The sequence below is a fragment of the Oncorhynchus mykiss genome, chromosome 6 (genome assembly GCF_013265735.2).
Source record: "Oncorhynchus mykiss isolate Arlee chromosome 6, USDA_OmykA_1.1, whole genome shotgun sequence".
Classification (NCBI taxonomy): Eukaryota; Metazoa; Chordata; class Actinopteri; order Salmoniformes; family Salmonidae; genus Oncorhynchus; species Oncorhynchus mykiss.
In genome coordinates this window covers 23,054,296-23,079,474 of record NC_048570.1, presented here as the reverse complement: position 1 = coordinate 23,079,474, position 25,179 = coordinate 23,054,296, and the positions used below count along the sequence as shown (strand labels likewise).

Genomic DNA, 25,179 nt, shown 5'->3' with positions numbered 1-25,179 from the left:
ATTTGTGATCATGTTAATTCATTACCATTTCAAAATGTGAAATAGTAATACCACAAAAACCTTAGCGCACATGCACACGCACGCACGCACACACACACACACACACACACACACACACACACACACACATACATACATACATACATACATACATACATACATACATGCATACATACATTGACGCTACACACATATCACAACTGCTGCTACAATACTCTTATTTACTTTTGCTAGTACTGCACAATTCAAATTATTGCCCCAAAATCTCCCCTTCCCACTTAATGTGTTGTGAAAAGTGTTATGAAATGTAATGTCATGTAATATTTTTAATTGAATGTAACTGCCTTAATGTTGCTGGACCCCAGGAAGAGTAGCTGCTGCTTTGAGTAAATATTGTACTATAGATTGTTGCCTTCCTGTTTTATACTTGTGCTAAAATGTACTATTCTATTCTACCGAGCCATTTACTTTATATTTGTAATTCTTATATTTTCTTATTTCTTATTGTTGTTGTATTGTCTAGAAAGGACCTGCATGTAAGCATTTAATTGGACAGTATATACCATGTGTATCCTGTACATATGACTTATAAAAACTTGAAACTTATTTGAAATAACTTCATAAACATTTCACTGTCTAAACTTTGCAAAATGATTCACATACATGCCTAGTTACTGATTATTTAGATATTTCAAAATGATTCCCATACATGCCTAGTTACTGATTATTTAGATATTTCAAAATGATTCCCACACATGCTTAGTTACTGATTATTTAGATATTTCAAAATGATTCCCACACATGCCTAGTTACTGATTATTTAGATATTTCAGAATGATTCCCACACATGCCTAGTTACTGATTATTTAGATATTTCAGAATGATTCCCACACATGCCTAGTTACTGATTATTTAGATATTTCAAAATGATTCCCACACATGCCTAGTTACTGATTATTTAGATATTTCAAAATGATTCCCACACATGCCTAGTTACTGATTATTTAGATATTTCAAAATGATTCCCACACATGCCTAGTTACTGATTATTTAGATATTTCAAAATGATTCCCACACATGCCTAGTTACTGATTATTTAGATATTTCAAAATGATTCCCACACATGCCTTGTTGCTGATTATTTAGATATTTCAAAATGATTCCCACACATGCCTAGTTACTGATTATTTAGATATTTCAAAAATGATTCCCACACATGCCTAGTTACTGATTATTTAGATATTTCAAAATGATTCCCACACATGCCTAGTTACTGATTATTTAGATATTTCAAAATGATTCCCACACATGCCTAGTTGCTGATTATTTAGATATTTCAAAATGATTCCCATACATGCCTAGTTACTGATTATTTAGATATTTCAAAATGATTCCCACACATGCCTAGTTACTGATTATTTAGATATTTCAAAATGATTCCCACACATGCCTAGTTACTGATTATTTAGATATTTCAAAATGATTCCCACACATGCCTAGTTACTGATTATTTAGATATTTCAAAATGATTCCCACACATGCCTAGTTACTGATTATTTAGATATTTCAAAATGATTCCCACACATGCCTAGTTACTGATTATTTAGATATTTCAAAATGATTCCCACACATGCATAGTTACTGATTATTTAGATATTTCAAAATGATTCCCACACATGCCTAGTTACTGATTATTTAGATATTTCAAAATGATTCCCACACATGCCTAGTTACTTATTATTTAGATATTTCAAAATGATTCCCATACATGCCTAGTTACTGATTATTTAGATATTTCAAAATGATTCCCATACATGCCTAGTTACTGATTATTTAGATATTTCAAAATGATTCCCACACATGCCTAGTTACTGATTATTTAGATATTTCAAAATGATTCCCACACATGCCTAGTTACTGATTATTTAGATATTTCAAAATGATTCCCACACATGCCTAGTTACTGATTATTTAGATATTTCAAAATGATTCCCACACATGCCTAGTTACTGATTATTTAGATATTTCAAAATGATTCCCACACATGCCTAGTTACTGATTATTTAGATATTTCAAAATGATTCCCACACATGCCTAGTTACTGATTATTTAGATATTTCAAAATGATTCCCACACATGCCTAGTTACTTATTATTTAGATATTTCAAAATGATTCCCATACATGCCTAGTTACTGATTATTTAGATATTTCAAAATGATTCCCATACATGCCTAGTTACTGATTATTTAGATATTTCAAAATGATTCCCATACATGCCTAGTTTCTGATTATTTAGATATTTCAAAGTTCCATTAAAAAATATATGAAACGTATTTTAGAACTTAGTTCATATGTGAAAATGAATGATCACTCTAGCAATTGGATCTAGCTTTGATATCTGAAATTGAACAGTGGCTGGTATATGGTGGGTTAACTGGGTCTCAGAAAATGTGGGTATGCAGACATAGAAAAAATCTAGGTATTGTATATCTGGGATACAGACTGGTACTGGATGATATGAGACCTGTAAAAACAAAGGCATATGGGAGGTACTGAGTAGCCTACTTAAAATAATGCATATTATTGACAAATTGACACAAATCCTCTAGAGTCTACTCTGAGCAGTGCCCGTAGGGGGGTAAATAACATGTTTACGAGGTCAATTACTGGATCTTAATTTTGATTAGATAATGAAAGATTATAGTGTGAAAACAGTACGTATATGGTATCTGAGGAGTTACAAACGTGTGTATTTCTGTTTCATCACATCTGGAAAGGAAGGGGAAAGGGGATACCTAAGTCAGTTGCACATCTGAATGCATTCATCCGACATGTCTCTTCCACATTGACTCAACGCCTGTGAATCAGAGAAGGATTCATATGTAATGAATATCATATTGAGATTGTGTTTTTCAGTGGTAGTTTACTTTTGAAGAGCACAGGTAGACAGACACATGTACATCAAATACGAAGACAATATACTACGCAGGCATTCATGTCCATCACCACTAATCTGGAAAACCTGCCTCTGTTTACATGAAGGGGTTTGTAAGAATTTGTTCTTAACTGACTTTCCTAGTTAAATAAAGGTTAAATAAATACAAATAAATGCATTTGTAAGACCAGTGAAGGCTGCAGACATATTCCATAATATACAATAAAGTTGTTTTCCATCATACTTGACTCTCTGTACACCATAGACTTGCATTCGAGTTTTTGTAGTGGTGATGGTGGAGGTGGTTGTTTTACCAACTCTGCACTTTCAACAAATAATTTCCTTCCACTATTAAACGCATACCGAGCAAAGCTAAGCTTGAACAATAACTGTTTTAGTGTTGTCTGCGCCCCCTGGTGGCTGTACATGTTCTTAGGGTACAGTCGTGCACTGAATAATATTCTGACCAAACAAAGCAGGCCTAAGTAGGCCTATGTTACCATTAAACACATCCTTTGATTTAATTACCAAATCATTGATAAGAAAATACGTAATAAATGTACATACATGATAATCTGGAGCCATGTGAAATCACAAATATAGGAAAAAGTAATTAACTCAGGTCACTGTGAAATGCATCATAATGCTGTTTATGTGTTTATTCCATCATACATGACATCCCTTTAAAAACGTCTGTAAAGAGAAAATAATATGCATATATTGTTGTACTTTAGCAACTTAAAGTTTATTACTATCTGAACCATATGTAAGGGAGGAATTTCATATTCTCTTGCCAGACAGAAATCACCTAGGGGGAATTATGAAGGAAGCTTATTAAAAGTTTCAGTATTATTGCGTTTTATTGGTTGCTCGAGGGTGGCAATGAGATGCAAGCCTCATATGAAAATAATAACATCTTAGTTAGCTGTGATTTATCTGGAAACTTAACCTTCAAATTAGAGTTGATATGGAAGACAATTTCATGCCAGGATTGTTGCCACAATAAACATACCGGGGTGTGTGTTTTATGTAAATATATTTTTAGACTGAACAATTCGGCGCTTGCAGATTTCATTCTCAAGCATATCGATCAATCAACTGAGTGAGTAATCTCACATATTTGATCAACTTTTGAGCAGTGAATGAACAACCAATATTGACAGATGCAGCTTATTTCCACTTATATTACATGTGTATCAAATGCAGTAGGTCAAGAAGAAAGAGATGGTTAAATTGAAGAAGAGCCAGCAAAACTTTAACATTCAGGTGTATTACAAAATGTGCAGTATCAGTGGCTCATTTTCAAAGAGCCAAGATAAATTTGGCTTGACACATAGAAAAAATGTGCTGCTAGCACTGCCTACTGGCCAACAGGGGTAAATCGTTTTCAAAGTCAAGGCACGGGCAACCTAGTATTGTGTTTTAAAGTTATCTCCATTGCCACCGTCCATTGTTATGACAAAGCCTTTACAGTGTAGTGAAGAAGGCGCAACATTGCCTCTTCAATCTCAGGAGGCTGAAGAAATTTGGCTTGTCACCTAAAACCCTCACAAACTTTTACAGATGCACAATTGAGAGCATCCTGTTGGGCTGTTTCACCGCCTGGTAAGGCAACTGCACCACCCACAACCGCAGGGCTCTCCTGAGGGTGGTGCGGTCTGCACAACACATCACCGGGGGCAAACTACTTGCAGCACCCGATGTCACAGGAAGTCCAAAAAGATAATCAAGGACAACAACCACCCGAGCCACTGCCTGTTCACCCCGCTATCATCCAGAAGGCGAGGTCAGTACAGGCCCATAAAAGCTGGGGCCAAGAGTCTGAAAAACAGCTTCTGTCTCAAGGCCATCAGACCATTAAATAGCCATCACTAGCACAGAGAGGCTGCTGCCTATATACACAGACTTGAAATCATTGGCCACTTTAATAAATGGAACACTAGTGACTTTAATAATGTCACTTTAATAATGTTTACATATCTTGCATTTCTCATCTCATATGTATATACTGTATTCTATACTATTCTACTGTATCTTAGTCTATGCCGCTCTGACATTGCGCGTCCATATATTTATATATTTTTAATTCAATTCCTTACTTAGGTTTGTGTGTATTGGGTACAGTATATGTTGTGAAATTGTTAGATATTGCTGCACTGTCAGAACTAGAAGCACAAGCATTTCGCTACACCCGCAATAACATCTGCTAAACACGTGTATGTGACCAATAACATTTGATTTGATTTGATTTCAGTGTAACATTTTCTGGTTATTGGTCTTGTAAATGTTAACAAATACCTACAAGCCTATAAGCCTCAGTCGAAAATCACTATGAGTAGAAAGGGCACATCATGCTCTGCTGCCTGCTTTAAAGATCTGCAGTTACTGAGGAGGATGGCTTGTCTTTCTGACATTGGGAAAACAGTAAGCCCCTTGGACTTAACCCTTCTAATGTATCCTATTTCATCAGACATCTCGAAATTTGTGCAAAAGGGTGTGTGAAGAACTGACAAGAGACATGACATCAACTACCTTGTGAGGGAGTATTTTCACATTGTCTACTTTGAAATCCAAGCCACCCTGTTTGTATCACAATTTCTGTTTATCTCTCCCATCCATCCATCCATCCATCCATCCATCCATCCATCCCATCTATCTCCCATGTAGAGTATGTGTGACTCAGTTACAAAGACTAAAATGCATGAAGAAGAATCAAATGTTCAAAATATATTCAATTAATTCAAATGCCCCCAAGAACACACCCCACCACTGACCGTCTATTTGGGTGGAAAATGTTTTGACAAAACATTAATTTGGATACTGTATAATTAGAAAATCCTTAATGAACATTGGCACCATACCCCTATTTTCCATAGCTTTTTTCCTGTGCTATGTGAGAAAGTCACCAATATGACACAAATTCAGAAGTTTAACCAAACAGAGCTGCTACCCAGAAACACCTCTCATCACAATAGTTATGGTCCATCAGGAAATGTAATGGGACAGCTGGTGGATGGAGCCCAGCAAGTGGAGCTGTCAGTCAAACCTCTAGCTTTCTACTCAAGCCATATCTGATTCTAGTGTCTCGGTAATGTGATGGAGTGTTGGGCTGTTACTCTAAATTGTAGTTAAAGCACTGACAATAGACCAAAAGGAAGGGGAATACTTAGTGCTCTTTACCTGTGTCATGGCCTATAGAAGGCATGGAGCTTTTATAGTGTATGGGTAGGGAAGGTTGGCAATGGGTGTGGTGGGGTATCAGTAGCCTATATATCTACCCCCTAGTGATCATCCTGTCACATTATAAACCGTCAAGGATCCCTCTTTGCCCTTTTCCAGCTACTATACAGACATGGTGAGTAGATGCTCACCCCTTGACTGGATCTAATCCTAGGAAGCTTCAGAGAGCCATATGCATTTCACTGTGTGAAATAAGTGATCCCAAATAGCTTTTTAGTCAGGAATCATTTGGTTGGGGAATTCCTGTTCTCTTCTAGTTGTATCTCTCTGGGGACAGGATGCTGGCAGTTCTCATATTTTTTGTTATTTAATGTACAGAAAGATTGAGATTGAGATGACTTCTCTCTCTCAGGTTTATTGCTGCTTCTTTTGTTCATCGAGAATATGAAATTGTTATTTTTTGGGCCGACATAGAGCAGATCATTGGTATCTAACTTTGAGAGAATGGGCAAATTGAAGTAGGAGTAAGTTGTGAATCTTTCATTTGTGTTCTTTATCTACTTTGCTCTGGAAATTCAGGAAAGACCTACTGTAAGAGTTAAGATTTATTTGAATGTCCAAATTAAAAGATTTAGCTAAATTTCTGTGAAGATCTGGGGGTGAGGACAACTGAGGACTGGAGCAAGGAGTAGAGATGGGAATAGAGATGGGACCAATGACCTCAAACATCAGATAGCTTTCTGATAAGATGTAAGGCATATGTTTATTGAGGAGCAACAATGAGGTGCAAACATTTTCCATGGGTCTACGATTGTGTTCATCCTCATCTCAACCCATTCTGGATCAAATAATCATCAACTCAACTCATCATCAATGCAACTCAACTCCACTCAGCGCAGACAATCTTTCACTAAATTGAGATGAGTACATACCTATTGGCACAATGACCTTCAGCTGTGAAGCACAACTGTTGGTGGGGCTAATCCACAGCATCTGTTAGACATCAGCTGTCGAGAGAGGCCTGCCAATCCTGGCACTGTAATGTCATCAGACTGCATTCCCATGCTCTGTTTTCACGATTCCATGGTAATCCCTGCCTTCATTAGATATCTCCAATCAAACGTGGCTCAGTGCACCACCCTGTCAAAGCCTAGGCCCCAGTGCATAATCCCTCATATGATCCAGGGGATCTGAGCACGGGAGGACCACTCCCTCACCATGCTAATTATAGACTCCCAGAGAGGAGAGGGCTATGGAAATAATTGAATTGCAAAATAAGAAGTATTTCAGGTCTTCATTATGAAATGTGCGCTATACCATCAATCATGTTTAATGTGCAAGGTTATAGTAACCCCAGTCAGATATTTAGTTTGCTGGCATGATCTAAGTAGGTTATAGTAAACCTAGTCAGATGTTTAGTTTTCTGGCATGATCTAAGTAGGTCATAGTAAACCCGGTCAGATATTTAGTTTGCTGGCATGATGTAAGTAGGTTATAGTCACCCCGGTCAGATATTTAGTTTGCTGGCATGATACCTTTTTTCTCCATTTCCGCCTGAATGACGTGTCCAAAGTAAACTGCCTGTAGCTTAGGCCCTGAAGCCAGGATATGCATATAATTGGTGCCATTGGAAAGAAAATACTTTGAAGTTTGTAGAAATGTTAAAATAATGTAAGAGAATATAACACAATAGATATGGTAGAAGGAAACCAACCAGAATTGTTGTTTTGAGAGAGACCATCCTCTTAAAAATGCAAGAGAAAGGCCATATTGTAAATTGGATGCAATTCCTATGGCTTCCACGGGGTGTCAGCTATCTATGTTCAACGTTTCAGACAAACAAATAAGAAATAAAAGTTTTAGTAGAAGGTCACAGTCTTGGAAATCCGTGTTTGCACCCCATGAAGAAATTACGCACCTGCCAAAAGCGGTTTCCTATTGAACATACTTCTTTCCCAAATAAATATTATAGTTTGATTACATTTTTAGGGTATCTGAGAAGTAAATAGACATTTATTTTGACTTGTTGAAACAAAGTTTAGGGGTAGATTTCGGGTTCCTTTCTCTGCAAGTTGAAGTCTAAACAGACTTTTGGGGATATAAAGAAGGATTTTATCTAACAAAACGACACTACATGTTATAGCTGGGACCCTTTGGATGATAAATCAGAGGATGATTTTCAAAAAGAATATTTAATCATTATATGTGAATGTATGAAACCTGTGCTGGTCGAAAAATATTTGTATGTGGGTCGCTGTCCTCAAACAATCGCATGGCATGTTTTTGCTGTAATATCTACTGTAAATCGGACAGTGTAGTTCGATTAACAATAATTTAAGCTTTCAGCTGATATAAGACACTTATATGTACCAAAATGTTTAAAATCCATAATATTTATTTGAATTATGCACCCCCAGTTTCACCGGAAGTTGTCCAGTTTGCTGGCATGATCTAAGTAGGTTATAGTAACCTCGGTCAGATATTTAGTTTGCTGACATGATCTCATTTTGTGAAAAAGCCAATAATAAATTAACAATCTCAGGTGATCATGGTACCAATTGCTGTGTGTTTGTTAAATCCAGGCCCACAGAAAGCAAAGAAGAGAGCAGAGGGAGCCAACTCCAATGTGTTCTCTCCATGTTTGAACAGGCCCAGATCCACGAGTTTAAAGAAGTAAGTAGACCAACTTGATAAATGGCTTCTCCGAAGCTAGTTACATTTCTTTTCCATTGATTTTGCAGTAACACAACCATAGACACATGCAGTACACAGTGGTCTGTCCAGAACATTTTGAATGGGGTGGCCAAGGTGGGGCACAGACCCAGTTTAGGAGGGCCATAACATTTTGAACCTTAATCAATGCAAGGTGGATTTATTTTCTATATAAATATGATGGTTCAATGTATTAAATGCTTCAGATTAGGTTTGGTACATTTCCCTGTTCAAATGGTAGCTAAACTAACTTGAATGATTTCTCATTTGTGTCTAGCCGTGTTTCATAATTTTCCTTAAATTCGCAAGTGGCTGAATTTATTTCACCAGAGAAGGTATCTGAGCGAGGGAAACAGCGCCCCTCTGTCTTAGTATCTGTAGCCCAGACAGTATCAGGTACATGGGCTACACATACCAAGACAGAGGTGCGCTGTTTCGCTTGCTCTGATGCTTTCTCCGGTGAGATTGGTGAGTCTTGCTGTCAGGTGTTGGTCTTGGTCAAAATGATTAATTATATTCAGAGACGACCTATCAGATCTCAGATTCGGGGGGGTTGGACACCCTTGACACACTGGATAATAATTCATGGACATTTTTGCAGGGGTTGATAGATTTTTTTGTTAGGACAAAAGGAGTCTAAAATGTCCAAGTGGAAATTACAAACTCTAATAAGCCTTTTTAAACCTGAAATACATTAAACATATGCATATCCTGCTGCATAACCTGCTGCATATCCTGCTGCATAACCTGCTGCATATCCTGCTGCATATCCTGCTGCATATCCTGCTGCATAACCTGCTGCATATCCTGCTGCATAACCTGCTGCATATCCTGCTGCATAACCTGCTGCATATCCTGCTGCATAACCTGCTGCATATCCTGCTGCATAACCTGCTGCATATCCTGCTGCATAACCTGCTGCATATCCTGCTGCATATCCTGCTGCATATCCTGCTGCATAACCTGCTGCATATCCTGCTGCATAACCTGCTGCATATCCTGCTGCATAACCTGCTGCATATCCTGCTGCATAACCTGCTGCATATCCTGCTGCATAACCTGCTGCATATCCTGCTGCATATCCTGCTGCATAACCTGCTGCATATCCTGCTGCATAACCTGCTGCATATCCTGCTGCATAACCTGCTGCATATCCTGCTGCATAACCTGCTGCATATCCTGCTGCATAACCTGCTGCATATCCTGCTGCATAACCTGCTGCATATCCTGCTGCATAATCTGCTGCATATCCTGCTGCATATCCTGCTGCATTTCCTGCATTTCCTGAAAATTCTCAGCAACAAAAGAGTAATCAAATTAAGATCCTACATACAGTACATACTGTATGTAGACTTCTAATAACTACTACTACTCTTCTCTTTTTAAAAATGCCTTCCTCACCATCTTAAATAAGCATGCCGCATTCAAGAGATTTAGAACCAGGAACCGATATAGCCCTTGGTTCTCTCCAGACCTGACTGCCCTTAACCAACACAAAAACATCCTATGATGTTCTGCATTAGCATCGAACAGCCCCTGTGATATGCAACTTTTCAGGGAAGTTAGAAACCAATATACACAGGCAGTTAGAAAAGCCAAGGCTAGCTTTTTCAAGCAGAAATTTGCTTCCTGCAACACAAACTCAAAAAGATTCTGGGACACCGTAAAGTCCATGGAGAATAAGAACACCTCCTTCCAGCTGCCCACTGCACTGAGGATAGGAAACTCTGTCACCACCGATAAATCCACTATAATTGAGAATTTCAATAAGTATTTTTCTACGGCTGGCCATGCTTTCCACCTGGCTACCCCTACCCCGGTCAACAGCACTGTACCCCCCACAGCAACTCGCCCAAGCCTTCCCCATTTCTCCTTCTCCCAAATCCAGTCAGCTGATGTTCTGAAAGAGCTGCAAAATCTGGACCCCTACAAATCAGCCGGGCTAGCCAATCTGGACCCTCTCTTTCTAAAATTATATGCTGAAATTGTTGCAACCCCTATTACTAGCCTGTTCAACCTCTCTTTCGTGTCGTCTGAGATTCCCAAAGATTGGAAAGCAGCTGCGATCATACCCCTCTTCAAAAGGGGGGACACTCTTGACCCAAACTGCTACAGACCTACAGTGCCTTGCGAAAGTATTCGGCCCCCTTGAACTTTGCGACCTTGTGCCACATTTCAGGCTTCAAACATAAAGATATAAAACTGTATTTTTTTGTGAAGAATCAACAACAAGTGGGACACAATCATGAAGTGGAACGACATTTATTGGATATTTCAAACTTTTTTAACAAATCAAAAACTGAAAAATTGGGCGTGCAAAATTATTCAGCCCCTTTACTTCCAGTGCAGCAAACTCTCTCCAGAAGTTCAGTGAGGATCTCTGAATGATCCAATGTTGACCTAAATGACTAATGATGATAAATACAATCCACCTGTGTGTAATCAAGTCTCCGTATAAATGCACCTGCACTGTGATAGTCTCAGAGGTCCGTTAAAAGCGCAGAGAGCATCATGAAGAACAAGGAACACACCAGGCAGGTCCGAGATACTGTTGTGAAGAAGTTTAAAGCTGGATTTGGATACAAAAATATTTCCCAAGCTTTAAACATCCCAAGGAGCACTGTGCAAGCGATAATATTGAAATGGAAGGAGTATCAGACCACTGCAAATCTACCAAGACCTGGCCGTCCCTCTAAACTTTCAGCTCATACAAGGAGAAGACTGATCAGAGATGCAGCCAAGAGGCCCATGATCACTCTGGATGAACTGCAGAGATCTACAGCTGAAGTGGGAGACTCTGTCCATTTGACAACAATCAGTCGTATATTGCACAAATCTGGCCTTTATGGAAGAGTGGCAAGAAGAAAGCCATTTCTTAAAGATATCCATAAAAAGTGTTGTTTAAAGTTTGCCACAAGCCACCTGGGAGACACACCAAACATGTGGAAGAAGGTGCTCTGGTCAGATGAAACCAAAATGGAACTTTTTGGCAACAATGCAAAACGTTATGTTTGGCTTAAAAGCAACACAGCTGAACACACCATCCCCACTGTCAAACATGGTGGTGGCAGCATCATGGTTTGGGCCTGCTTTTCTTCAGCAGGGACAGGGAAGATGGTTAAAATTGATGGGAAGATGGATGGAGCCAAATACAGGACCATTCTGGAAGAAAAACTGATGGAGTCTGCAAAAGACCTGAGACTGGGACGGAGATTTGTCTTCCAACAAGACAATGATCCAAAACATAAGGCAAAATCTACAATGGAATGTTTCAAAAATAAACATATCCAGGTGTTAGAATGGCCAAGTCAAAGTCCAGACCTGAATCCAATCGAGAATCTGTGGAAAGAACTGAAAACTGCTGTTCACAAATGCTCTCCATCCAACCTCACTGACCTCGAGCTGTTTTGCAAGGAGGAATGGGAAAAAATTTCAGTCTCTCGATGTGCAAAACTGATAGAGACATATCCCAAGCGACTTACAGCTGAAATCGCAGCAAAATTTGCACGCCCAATTTTTCAGTTTTTGATTTGTTAAAAAAGTTTGAAATATCCAATAAATGTCGTTCCACTTCATGATTGTGTCCCACTTGTTGTTCATTCTTCACAAAAAAATACAGTTTTATATCTTTATGTTTGAAGCCTGAAATGTGGCAAAAGGTCGCAAAGTTCAAGGGGGCCGAATACTTTCGCAAGGCACTGTATATCTATCCTACCCTGCCTTTCTAAGGTCTTCGAAAGCCAAGTCAACAAGCAGATTACCGACCATTTCGAATCCCACCGCACCTTCTCCGTCAATCACCTGTCAATCACCACATCCTCATCGGCAGACTCAATAGCCTTAGTTTCTCAAATGATTGCCTCGCCTGGTTCACCAACTACTTCTCTGATAGAGTTCAGTGTGTCAAATCGGAGGGCTTGTTGTCCGGGCCTCTGGCAGTCTCTATGGGGGTGCCTCAGGGTTCAATTCTTGGGCCGACTCTCTTCTCTGTATACATCAATGATGTCGCTCTTGCTGCTGGTGAGTCTCTGATCCACCTCTACGCAGACAACACCGTTCTGTATACTTCTGGCCCTTCTTAGGACACTGTGTTAACAACCCTCCAGGCGAGCCTCAATGCCATACACCTCTCCTTCCGTGGCCTCCAACTGCTCTTAAATACAAGTAAAACCAAATGCATGCTCTTCAACCGATTGCTGCCTGCACCTGCCCGCCCCTCCAGCATCACTACTCTGGACGGTTCTGACTTAGAATATGTGGACAACTACAAATACCTAGGTGTCTGGTTATACTGTAAACTCTCCTTCCAGACTCACATCAAACATCTCCAATCCAAAGTTAAACCTAGAATTGGCCTCCTATTTCGCAACAAAGCATCCTTCACTCATGCTGCCAAACATACCCTCGTAAAACTGACCATCCTACCGATCCTCGACTTCGGCGATGTCATTTACCAAATAGCCTCCAATACCCTACTCAATAAATTGGATGCAGTCTATCACAGTGCCATCCGTTTTGTCACCAAAGCCCCATATACTACCCACCACTGCGACCTGTACACTCTTGTTGGCTGGCCCTCGCTTCATACTCGTTGCCAAATCCACTGGCTCCAGGTCATCTACAAGACCCTGCTAGGTAAAGTCCCCCCTTACCTTAGCTCGCTGGTCACCATAGCAGCACCCACCTGTAGCACGCGCTCCAGAAGGTATATCTCTCTGGTCACCCCCAAAACCAATTCTTCCTTTGGCCGCCTCTCCTTCCAGTTCTCTGCTACCAATGACTGGAACGAACTACAAACATCTCTGAAACTGGAAACACTTATCTCCCTCACTAGCTTTAAGCACCAGCTGTCAGAGCAGCTCACATATTACTGCACCTGTACATAGCCCATCTATAATTTAGCCCAAAAAACTACCTCTTCCCCTACTGTATTTATTTACTTTGCTCCTTTGCACCCCATTATTTCTATTTATACTTTGCACATTCTTCCACTGCAAATCTACCATTCCAGTGTTTTACTTGCTATATTGTATTTACTTCACCATGGCCTTTTTCCTTTACCTCCCTTATCTCACCTCATTTGCTCACATTGTATATAGACTTATCTTTCTACTGTATTATTGACTGTATGTTTGTTTTACTCCATGTGTAACTCTGTGTTCTTGTATGTGTCGAACTGCTTTGCTTTATCTTGGCCAGGGCGCAATTGTAAATGAGAACTTGTTCTCAACTTGCCTACCTGGTTAAATAAAGGTTAAAAAATATATATATATTTAATAATAATAAAATAACAGTGTAACAGTGTCTTAGTCTATGCCGCTCTGACATTGCTTGTTCAAATATTATATTCTTAATTCCATTCCTTACTTTAGATTTGTGTATATTGCTGTGAAATTGTTAGATATTAATTGTTAGATATTACTGCACTGTTGGAGCTAGAAATACACGCATTTCGTTACACCCACAATAACATCTGCTAAACACGTGTTTGTGGCCAATACCATTCGATTTGAGATGTTAACAACCCAGGCAGATGGGTTCTCCCGCGAAAAGTTTAGAACCATCATCACTGATATTTTTTTTACATACTAAGCAAAACCACTTTCATAATATTCTCAAACAGGCTTTGTGATCTATTCCTTCAGATGGAACAGATGTTCACCGCTGTCACGCCCTGGTCATAGAGAGGTTTTTATTCTCTATTTTGGTAAAGCCAGGGTGTGACTAGGGTGGGCATTCTATGTTCATTTTCTATGTTTTTGATTTCTGTGTTGTTTGGCCGGGTGTGGTTCTCAATCAGACACCTTGGTCCTCACCTTCTTCCACCAACGGCCGTTACAACCGCCTTCCCTCCAGATGTGGCTGGACACCTGGACTACAGGAATCTGATCTACATCATCACACATGGGGAAGAGAAGGGCCCGGAATAAATCCACCTCTTGCTAACTGTCCTTGCATCTCTTCTGTTACACGTCGCCCCGCTGCGCATCAAAGCTATCTGGAGATGTGCATGATCATCTTGTAAATAAAGGATTTTCAGGTTAATCGCATATAATCCATTTTCATACAGGATATAGATCCAACTGTAACTAAGTGATTTATCAGATGAATTGAACTGTACCAGCCCCAGCTGGTACACGTTCTAAAATCATCTAAAGAGTCTAGGTTCACAAGTGTGGATTTGTAATCTTGTTCAGAGATTCCACAAATGTTTTGTCCTGTGAACAAGGATGTGCACTTGAAAACCTTAGATTTATCAATACAAATATTGCAACAAAAACCACGAATGGTCAATTACAAGTAATGAGGTGTCTGAAATTGTTTTGTTACCAGACGCCTGCTCCTCTCTCATAAATCTAAGCTTGGCTATTAGTAAAATAATCAGTTCTTCTGGGGAAGAGGAAAATCACAGTAATTATATTGTCATTGACAATCAAGTTCTACGGAGGCTGAAATATTTAGGTAGGAGGCTGGCACTGTGGCAGCAGCCATGCACGGATGTCACGGTGTGGCACACCTAGGAGGGTAGTTAATCTTAGGCCAGCACAGTAGATGGCAGCGGCCATCAAATCCACCCAGAAGGTTGTTCGGGCAGATTCCTCTGAAGTAGGAAAGTGGGTGTGGCTAGATCTGAGGGCATCGTTAACGGCTAATAGATAGGCTAACGTTTATTTTGTCCCGGTAGACGGCTAATATTAGGTGTTTTGTATAACACTAAGATGTTGAAGTAGTTAGCTAGGTATAATATAACTTTGTATGATAACCAAATAACAGGGTGTCATTTCTACACGTTCTTGGAACCAGCAATTTAGTGAAGCTAGCCAATCGTAGCCACCACTAGCTAACGTTAGCTAACCAGCACTAGATTTGCAGCTCACTCAGCCATTTTTTCTACGTCGCCATGGCCGATGTTGACAAACTCAACATAGACAGTATCATCCAGCGTCTTTTAGAAGGTAAGGAAAGAGTACATTCATCTTACGTTATTTATGCAATATTATGTTTACTTCGTTAGATGACTGGTGGCAAGCCTTAGCTAGATAACGCGTTAGTTGTTGACGCAGGTTGGCTCTGGCTATCGGTAGCTAGCTAAGCTAAAGTTAGCTAGTAACTAGCTAACATTAGTTAAGGCTGTTGTTGCCCATATCTAACTAGCTAATGTTAACCTGACATTTGTCCCGGTCGACACATTAAGAAATGTTCATTCAAAGTAGTTAGCTAGCTATGTAACTAACGTTACTTTAGCTACATGATCCAGGGCACTGTCTCAGTCAATTACTAGCTGCCCCAGTCAGTCAGTGAACGATTAAGTCATTAACATGAGAAATCTGAAATGATGGTCACCACTCACACCCTTATCCAGACAACATGGCAATGAGTATGATGGCGAACTAGGTAGATACTGTATCTTTGCTTGTAGATTCATCAGGATTGTTTCATTTTAAGTCAGGGGAGCAAAGCCTGGTAAGAATGTGCAGCTGCAGGAGAACGAGATCCGAGGATTGTGCCTCAAGTCCAGGGAGATATTTCTCAGCCAACCTATCCTCCTTGAACTTGAAGCCCCCCTCAAGATCTGTGGTGAGTAATCATCAATATTTGGTGAACATAACTGTTACATGAAGTGTCTTCTATCCCAATGAGGGATGTGTAGAACTTGAAGTTGAAATCATTTGCCTTCTGCAGGTGACATCCATGGGCAATATTACGACCTATTGAGGCTGTTTGAGTATGGGGGCTTCCCTCCTGAGAGCAACTACCTATTTCTGGGAGACTATGTGGACAGGGGGAAGCAGTCTCTGGAGACCATCTGTTTGCTTCTGGCCTACAAAATCAAATACCCAGAGAACTTCTTCCTGCTGAGGGGAAACCATGAGTGCGCCTCCATCAACAGAATATATGGATTCTATGATGAGTGTGAGTGATATGTGGTGGCTGTAATAATCATAACCCTGCACTCTCTGACAGAATATAGTCTTTGTATCTACATAAATTGCATTTTGTTATAGGTTCCTGTCATAAGCATTGCCTAGCTTACTATCATCCTAAAATTACATTTTATTATTCTAGGTAAAAGAAGGTACAACATCAAGCTCTGGAAAACATTTACAGATTGCTTTAACTGCCTCCCTATTGCTGCCATTGTTGATGAGAAGATCTTCTGTTGCCATGGAGGTAGGTTGCATTTTAGTAATCCTTAAACATGAAGAGAAGTGGTCCTGTTTTAGGACACACTAAGACATTGCTGTGATATTGAGAAATACTATTTTATTTTATTTCAATTGTCTTCTCATTTACCAACAAGTTCTTACTGCAATTAACCTTATTCTTGCTGTTCATCTCCATCTGTGTCTCTCAGGGTTGTCACCAGACCTCCAGTCCATGGAGCAGATCAGACGCGTCATGCGGCCCACCGACGTCCCCGACCAGGGCCTCCTGTGTGACCTGCTCTGGTCAGATCCAGACAAGGATGTCCTCGGCTGGGGAGAGAATGACAGAGGAGTCTCATTTACTTTTGGTTCAGAGGTTGTGGCAAAGTTCCTGCACAAACATGATTTGGATCTGATCTGTCGCGCCCATCAGGTATGTCTGCATACTTTCACTGTACTGTCTGGAGTTGAATGCATTGTTTTTATTTTTAACCCAACTATAATCAATGTTGTTTTTTCGGCAGGTTGTTGAGGACGGCTATGAGTTCTTCGCCAAGCGACAGCTTGTGACTTTATTCTCAGCACCCAACTACTGCGGGGAGTTTGACAATGCTGGTGCTATGATGAGTGTGGATGAGACCCTCATGTGCTCTTTTCAGGTGAGTATTTCATCATGAATGTACTCTGTCTTATCGCGGGAATGTAAATGTGTCAATGATTGTATTAGTACTAGTGTATGGAGATCTTAACGCTATAACCAATCTCGTCATTATGTCAAACTGTACGATGTAAAGGCTATTGCAGTGGGCAAAACATCATCTTAGGTTGGATTACTTGTGTCCATTCCACTTGTAGATTTTGAAGCCCGCTGAGAAGAAGAAGCCAAATGGCAGCCGTCCAGTCACACCCCCACGGAACATGGTCACCAAGCAAGGCAAGAAATAAGGTGGCATGAGTGGACTTATGTCCTGCTCTCTATTCTGCTTTTGTCTTTCGCGTCTGAAGGGTTGGTTGCCCTTTGTGCTGCCAATACTGAAAAGATATCCACTGCAACCTGATGAAAGCAAAATGTTTTGTTGTTTTGTCCACAAGGGTAAATGGATATGTCACCATGAAAACCTCAGGTGTTTTGCACTCCATTGCAACTAGTCTTTGCCACATATGACTGTTCAACCAGGAACAATGTAACAATATGGCTGATAATGCACAGAAATGCCTTGTTTGAAGCTGTGCAGAGTTGTTTCACAATTTTTTCATTTCATGTTTCATCAACTTCTGTCACCACCTGTTTCTCACTGTCAATGTCAATAATGCAATTAATGGTTCTTAAAACAACTATGGAAATATCACAAGACACTTAGTTGTTTATTTCTGTATAACTTTCTTTATCATAGAACATTGAATCTTCACTCTGCTCCTGCATCTTCACCATTTTTAAAACAAGTATTGTGCTGAATTAAATGAAGAAATAAAGCATTCTTGTAATGTTGACTAAATCTTTCTAATAAACTTTTAGGGGGAAATTGGCATTTGAATTGTATTAGCATCATGCTCCTTCATCAATTATTTGAGGATTACAAGGTAAGCTCAACCTTGAATTAATTCTGTATTATAACCAGTGGTTTGAGTCCTGAATGCTGATTAACTGGGTATGACAAAACATTTCTTGTTACTGCTCTAATTATGTTGGTAACCAATTTATATTAGCAATAAGGCACATCGGGGGTTTGTGGTATATGGCCAATATACCACGGCTAAGGGCTGTATTCAGGCACTCCGTGTTGTGCATCAGAACAGCCCGTAGCCGTGGTATATTGACCTTATACCACACCCCCTAGTGCCTTATTGCATAACTAGCTACTATGTGTGATGTGAAAGACGCTTATGGACTAAAGGAGCCTAACATCAATCCTTATAGTACAAGGACCTTAACATGTTCAGAGACTAATTGGCTCTGGCAGCCAAATACTCCATCTAACCGTGAAATCGATTCTCAGTTGCTGTATGGTTCTAGAAACAAACTCGTCATATCACATCAAAATAATTTCCAAATGCAAAATATACACTTACTGTACACTTTTTTTAACAGTTGGAGCTGACTGTATTTTTCGGTGACAACACGTCTGTGGTGTCAGTCTTTGTTTACACACAGGTGTTCAGAGATGCAGATAGCTAACATGGAACTATGGCCATGTGGGAGCCCTAACCCTATAAAGGTTTGTAGTAATTTAACCTTTTATTATTTATTGCTGATATGAAAGCTAAAGCAGGGTGTGAATTACAGTGGAGCTAGTGGGGGATCAGCTTCCCTGAATGAGTGGCAGGTAGCCTAGTGGATAGAGCGTTGGGCCAGGAACTGAAAGGTTGTTAGATCGAATCCCCGAGCTGACATGGTAAAAATCTGTCGTTCTGCCCCTTGACAAGGCAGTTAACCCACTGCTCTTAGGCCGTCATTGTAAATAAGAATTTGTTCTTAACTGACTTGCCAAGTTAAATAAAAAATTTAATTAGACATTAGCTCCCCTAAATGCAACAAAAGTCAAACTTTGGGGGGGCTCTAAATAATGCAAATTTATCCATTCAATTTGTTTAAAATGCATTGGTAAATATGTTTTACATTTGATCAATATGAAAATTAAAGCTTCCAAATGAAACATTCATTTCTACGTGGCTGCACATACCGTCTCCCTGTCCACTGCGCTGTCCACTCAGTAGTGCTGAATTTGGTCTCAGCTGAGCTTCTTTAAAAGCATAGATTTTATTTGAACACTGAACGAAAATATAAACGTAACAATTTCAAAGATTTTACTGAGTTAAAGTTCATATAAGGAAATTATTCAATGAAAATAAATTAACCAACTTTAATTGTATTAGTCACATGCGCCAAACACAACAGGTGTAGGTAGACCTTACAGTGAATTGCTTATTTACAAGCCCCTAACCAACAATTCAGTTTAAAAAATATGTATAAGAAATAATCTCCTTTGTCAATCATCTCCTTTGTCTTGATCACGTTGAGGGAGAGGTTTTTGTCCTGGCACCACACGGCCAGGTCTTTGACCTCCCTATAGGCTGTCTCGACGTTGTGTCATCTGCAAACTTAATGATGGTGTTGTAGTCGTGCCTGGCCGTGCAGTCATGAGTGAACAGGGAGTACAGGAGGGGATTGAGCACGCACCCCTGAGGGGCCCCTGTGTTGAGGATCAGTGTGGCGGATATGTTGTTACGTATCATTACCACCTGGGGGTGGCCCATCAGGAAGTCCAGGATCCAAGTGCAGAGGGAGGTGTCTAGTCCCAGGGTCCTTGTCTAGTCCCAGGCTTATTGATGAACTTTGATGTTGAATGCTGAGCTGTAGTCAATGAATAGCATTCTCGCATAGGTGTTCCTTTTGTCCAGGTGAGAAAGGGCAGTGTGGAGTGCAATAGAGATTGCATCATCTGTGGATCTGTTAGGGCAGTATGCAAATTTGAGTGGGTCTAGGGTTTCTTGGATAATGGTGTTGCTGTGAGCCATGACCAGCCTTTCAAAGCACTTCATGGCTACAGACGTGAGTGCTACGGGTAGGTAGTGATTTAGGCAGATTACCTTAGTGTTCTTGGGCACAAGGACTATGGTGGTCTGCTTAAAACATGTTGGTATTACAGACTCGGACAGGGAGAGGTTGAAAATGTCAGCGAAGACACTTGCCAGTTGGTCAGCGCATGCTCGCAGTACACGTCCTGGTAATCTGTCTGGCCCTGCGGCCTTGTGAATGTTGACTTGTTTAAAGGTCTTATTCACAGCGGCTGCGGAGAGCGTGATCACACAGTCGTCCGGAACAGCTGGTGCTCTCATGAATGTTTCAGTGTTATTTGCCTCGAAGCGAGCATAGAAGTAGTTTTGCTCGTCTGGTAGGCTTGTGTCACTGGGCAGCTCTCGGCTGTGTTTCCCTTTGTAGTCTGTAATGGTTTGCAAACCCTGCCACATCCGACGAGCGTCGGAGCCGGTGTAGTATGATTCGGTCTTAGTCCTGTATTGACACTTTGCTTGTTTGATGGTTCGTCTGAGGGCATAGCGGGATTTCTTATAAGCTTCCGGGTTAGAGTCCCACTCCTTGAAAGCGGCAGCTCTAGCCTTTAGCTCAGTGCGGATGTTGCCTGTAATCCATGGCTTCTGGTTGGGGTACGGTCGCTGTGGGGACGACGTCAACAATGCACTTATTGATGAAGCCAATGACTGATGTGGTGTACTCCTCAATGCCATAGGTCTGTGCTAGCAAAAAAGTAGCTTATCATCTGCTTCATCTGACCACTTTTTATTGATCTAGTCACTGGTGCTTCCTGCTTTAATTTTTGCTTGTAAGCAGGAATCAGGAGGATGGAAATATGGTCAGATTTGTCAAATGGAGAGTGAGGGAGAGATTTGTACGCATCTCTGTGTGTGGAGTAAAGGTGGTCCAGAGTTATTTTCCCTCTGGTTGCACATTTAACATGCTGACAGAAATTTGGTAAGACAGATTTAAGTTTCCCTGCATTAAAGTCCCCGGCCACTAGGAGCGCCGCCTCTGGTTGAGCGTTTTCCTGTTTGTTTATGGCGGAATACAGCTCATTGAGTGTGGTCTTAGTGCCAGCATCGGTCTGTGGTGGTATGTAGACAGCTACGGAAAATACAGATTGAAACTCTAGGTAGATAGTGTGGTCTACAGCTTATCGTGAGATACTCTACCTCAGGCGAGCAAAACCTCGAGATTTCCGTAGATATCGTGTACCAGCTGTTGTTTACATATATGCATAGTCCGCCACCCCTTTTTTTTTACCAGATGCCGCTGTTCTATCATGCCGATACAGCGTATAACCAGCCAGCTGTATGTTGATAATGTCGTCGATCAGCCACAACTCCGTGAAGCATAAGATATTACAGTTTATAATGTCCCATTGGTAGGTTCATCTTAATTTTATTTTCCAATGGTTAGCTAGTAGAACGGAAGACAGGGGGGATTTTATTAGATCGCCTACGAATTCTCAGAAGGCAGCCCGACCTCTGTCCTCTTTCTCTGTTGTCGCTTCACGCAAATGACAGGGATTTGGGCCCGTTCCCGGGAAAGCAGTATGTCGTTCAATTTGGGCTCGTCAGGCTCATTAAAGGAAAAAGCTTCTGCCATTTCGTGGTGAGTAATCGCTGTTCTCATGTCCAGAAGTTATTTTCGGTCATAAGAGACAGTAGCAGCAACATTATGTGCAAAATAAGTTAAAAATAACGCAAAAAAACAACCATAAAAACACAATTGGTTAGGAGCACGTAAAATATCAGCCATCTTCTCCGGCACCGTCAGGATATGTACACAATTCTTGGAAGCTGGAAATTAGGCCCAAATCTGGCTGGGAACACAGATATGCATCTGTTGGTCACAGATACCTTGGCTGTGCGAAGTTGCTGGATATTGGCAGGAACTGGGACACGCAGTCGTACACATTGATCCAGAGCATCCCAACATGCTCAGTGGGTGACATGTCTGGTGATTGTGCAGGCCATTTTCAGGTTCCAGGAATTGTGTACAGATCCTTGCAACATAGGACCATGCATTATCATGGATGTGAAGGTCCTGGATGGGCGTGGTTACACGTGGTCTGCGGTTGTCAGGCCCGGTTGGACGTACTGAAAAATTCTCTAAAACGACATTCAATTCTCTGGCAACAGCTCTGGTGGACATTCCTGCAGTCAGCATGCTGATTGCACGCTCCCTCAAAACTTGAGACATCTGTAGCACTGTGTTGTGTGACAAAACTGCACATTTTATAGTGGCCTTTGATTGTCCCCAGCACAAGGTGCACCTGTGTAATGATCGTGCTGTTTAATCAGCTTCTATATATGCCACACCTGTCAGTTGACTGGATTATCTTGGCAAAGGAGAAATGCTCACTAACAGGGATGTAAACAAATTTGTGCACAACATTTAAGAGAAATAACATTTTTGTACGTATGGAACATTCCTGGGATCTTTTATTTCAGCTTATGAAACATGGGACCAACACTTTACATGTTGCATTTAGATTTTTGTTCAGTCAACATTTTCACCATTTGTTTGCCATGCGCCGTTGATAAAAATAGCCTTTATTGCAATGCATTTGATTTATCCATTGATTTATCATTGTTTGCTTTTGTCAGTCAGCTGTTTAGAGGCTCATTGCTTTGTTTTTCTACTGCGTGCATGTATTGGTGTTGTCTGTGCCATCTGTGGCCAGAAGAAGTAGACCATTTATGTATCTGTATTATTTCCATAGTTACACTTAGATCCAGGAATCATACAGGGTTTAAGTTCAATGTTCTAATTCAATTGTTAAATAATTGAGAATTATTAATAATTTAAATAATTTAAAAATAACATGGTCATGCCATTAATGTAAGGAAAGAAATTTGGTGTTTTATGTTACAGGATCTGTGAAGACTCCAAGCATTCAACTCATGAATTATGGACAACTCATAAACTAAGGTGGAAACATGGTTTGATTCAACTCGTGTATTATATTGAAAGAAGGCTACCTGTTCTGCGTGTGTTCATGGGTGCCTCTGCAGAGAGGGTAGGCTACCGGCAGTGGTGTAGGCCTAGTGGAGGGTAAACGCAACTAAACGCAGTTTACCCACCATTTTCATAACATTTTATTGAAGGTAACCAAATCCCTTACATTAGTCTTAATATAACTGACTTTATTCACACAAAAAGTTGACTTTATTATTGAAATATTGCCACTTTAAACCACTCTTGACAGAACTGACTGGGTAGCATTAGCAGACAGACGATGTGAAAAGGGGTCCCCAATTTGAAAGTCTGGTGGGCCTCGAAGTAGACATTTTCCATTACTGCCACAAGGAGGTGCCAAAAATCCAGCAGACTCTTCGTCCAGCTGACTCTAACCCTCGCTCGGCAAAGTCATCATGCTTTTCTGTCATCAAAGTTTCATAAATATGAAATTAATTATTTTAAAACGTATTTAAACAATTTTAAATGTATTGAAAACCTGAAAAGTAATGGATGATTAAGTGTCAGAATCGATTAAATTATAAGGAAACTCAAATTGCGTAATGAGATGGAGTTGAAGGTGCACGTCGGAGAGGGAAGCCGGGGAGCGCGCATGTTTGAAATTGAAAAGTGTCACGACAGCGTTTGATAAAGAATAACATCAGCAGCTGCATTATAAGTGGGATGCACTGTTTAGCGCTACATCCCGAGGGGTTTGTGCTGATTGTACAGAGATTGTGACAGCCGGGTAAATGGCGTTCCTTGAGAAAGCAATAAAATATTTATGTCATGGGACGTGTAGTATTATCACAAGGAGACGTTTGTGAGCTTGAGTCGGTTAAAAATAGCAGAAAAAAGGGAGATGGTTTGTTAAAGAAAATGGTAGCAATTGTAAGCAGAGTGCTAGGAAGACAGGAGGATACATGGAAGTGAATGAGGGCGAAGTATTGGAGGTGGTAGGTGTGAAGTTCTCGGAGCCAGAGGCTTACACCGAGGGTCAGGATAAAGCTGAGTATGTGATAGTAGGAGTGAAGTTTTTGGAGAAAGTGGACCCTTGCTTTTTGGATGATCCATTTGTGGGTTCAGGGTGGGTAAAAACATAGTCGGGTGCTGTGGAATCGGTGAGGGTAACCAGAAGTGGTCCTTTGATAATTGTTTGATTGCTGGTCATAGGGAGAAGGCGTACTTTCTAGGTCCATACCCAAACAGTTCGTACTACTCATTTTAAAAATTACTCTCTCCAGAAATAAGTCTCACTGTTGCCGCCTGCTACCGTCCCCCCCCCTCAGCTCACAGTTGTGCCCTGGACACCATTTGTGAATTGATTGCCCCCCATCTAGCTTCAGAGTTTGTTCTGTTAGGTGACCTAAACTGGGATATGCTTAACATCCCGGCAATCCTACAATCTAAGCTAGATGCCCTCAATCTCACACAAATCATCAAGGAACCCACCAGGTACAACCCTAAATCTGTAAACAAGGGCACCCTCATAGATGTTATCCTGACCAACTGGCCCTCCAAATACACCTCCGCTGTCTTCAACCAGGATCTCAGCGATCACTGCCTCATTGCCTGTATCCGCTACGGGTCCGCAGTCAAACGACCACCCCTCATCACTGCCAAACGCTCCCTTCTGCGAGCAGGCCTTTCTAATCGACCTGGCCCCGGTATCCTGGAAGGATATTGACCTCATCCCGTCAGTTGA

At 40.7% G+C, this 25,179-nt stretch overlaps 2 protein-coding genes across 2 annotated transcripts in view; one reads left to right on the top strand and one right to left on the bottom strand.

The window, feature by feature from the left end:
- The window catches only part of LOC110525522, a 500,086-nt gene that overhangs the window by 252,941 nt on the left and 221,966 nt on the right, over positions 1-25,179 (bottom strand). The gene's annotated exons all lie outside the window — the stretch shown is intronic.
- LOC110525529 (serine/threonine-protein phosphatase PP1-gamma catalytic subunit A) lies at positions 15,340-18,444 on the top strand. Its single transcript, XM_021605717.2, has 7 exons — positions 15,340-15,784; positions 16,275-16,406; positions 16,512-16,742; positions 16,896-17,000; positions 17,185-17,408; positions 17,500-17,634; positions 17,831-18,444. The coding sequence occupies exons 1-7, from the start codon at positions 15,730-15,732 to the stop codon at positions 17,918-17,920; spliced, it is 972 nt and encodes a 323-aa protein (XP_021461392.1). The 5' UTR covers positions 15,340-15,729; the 3' UTR covers positions 17,921-18,444.

Coding starts and splice junctions, on each gene's coding strand:
- LOC110525529 (XM_021605717.2), top strand. CDS start 15,730: ATGGCCGATGTTGACAAACTCAACATAGACAGTATCATCCAGCGTCTT. Junction 17,001..17,184: donor GATCTTCTGTTGCCATGGAG/GTAGGTTGCATT, acceptor TGTGTCTCTCAG/GGTTGTCACCAGACCTCCAG. Junction 17,409..17,499: donor TGATCTGTCGCGCCCATCAG/GTATGTCTGCAT, acceptor TTTTTTCGGCAG/GTTGTTGAGGACGGCTATGA.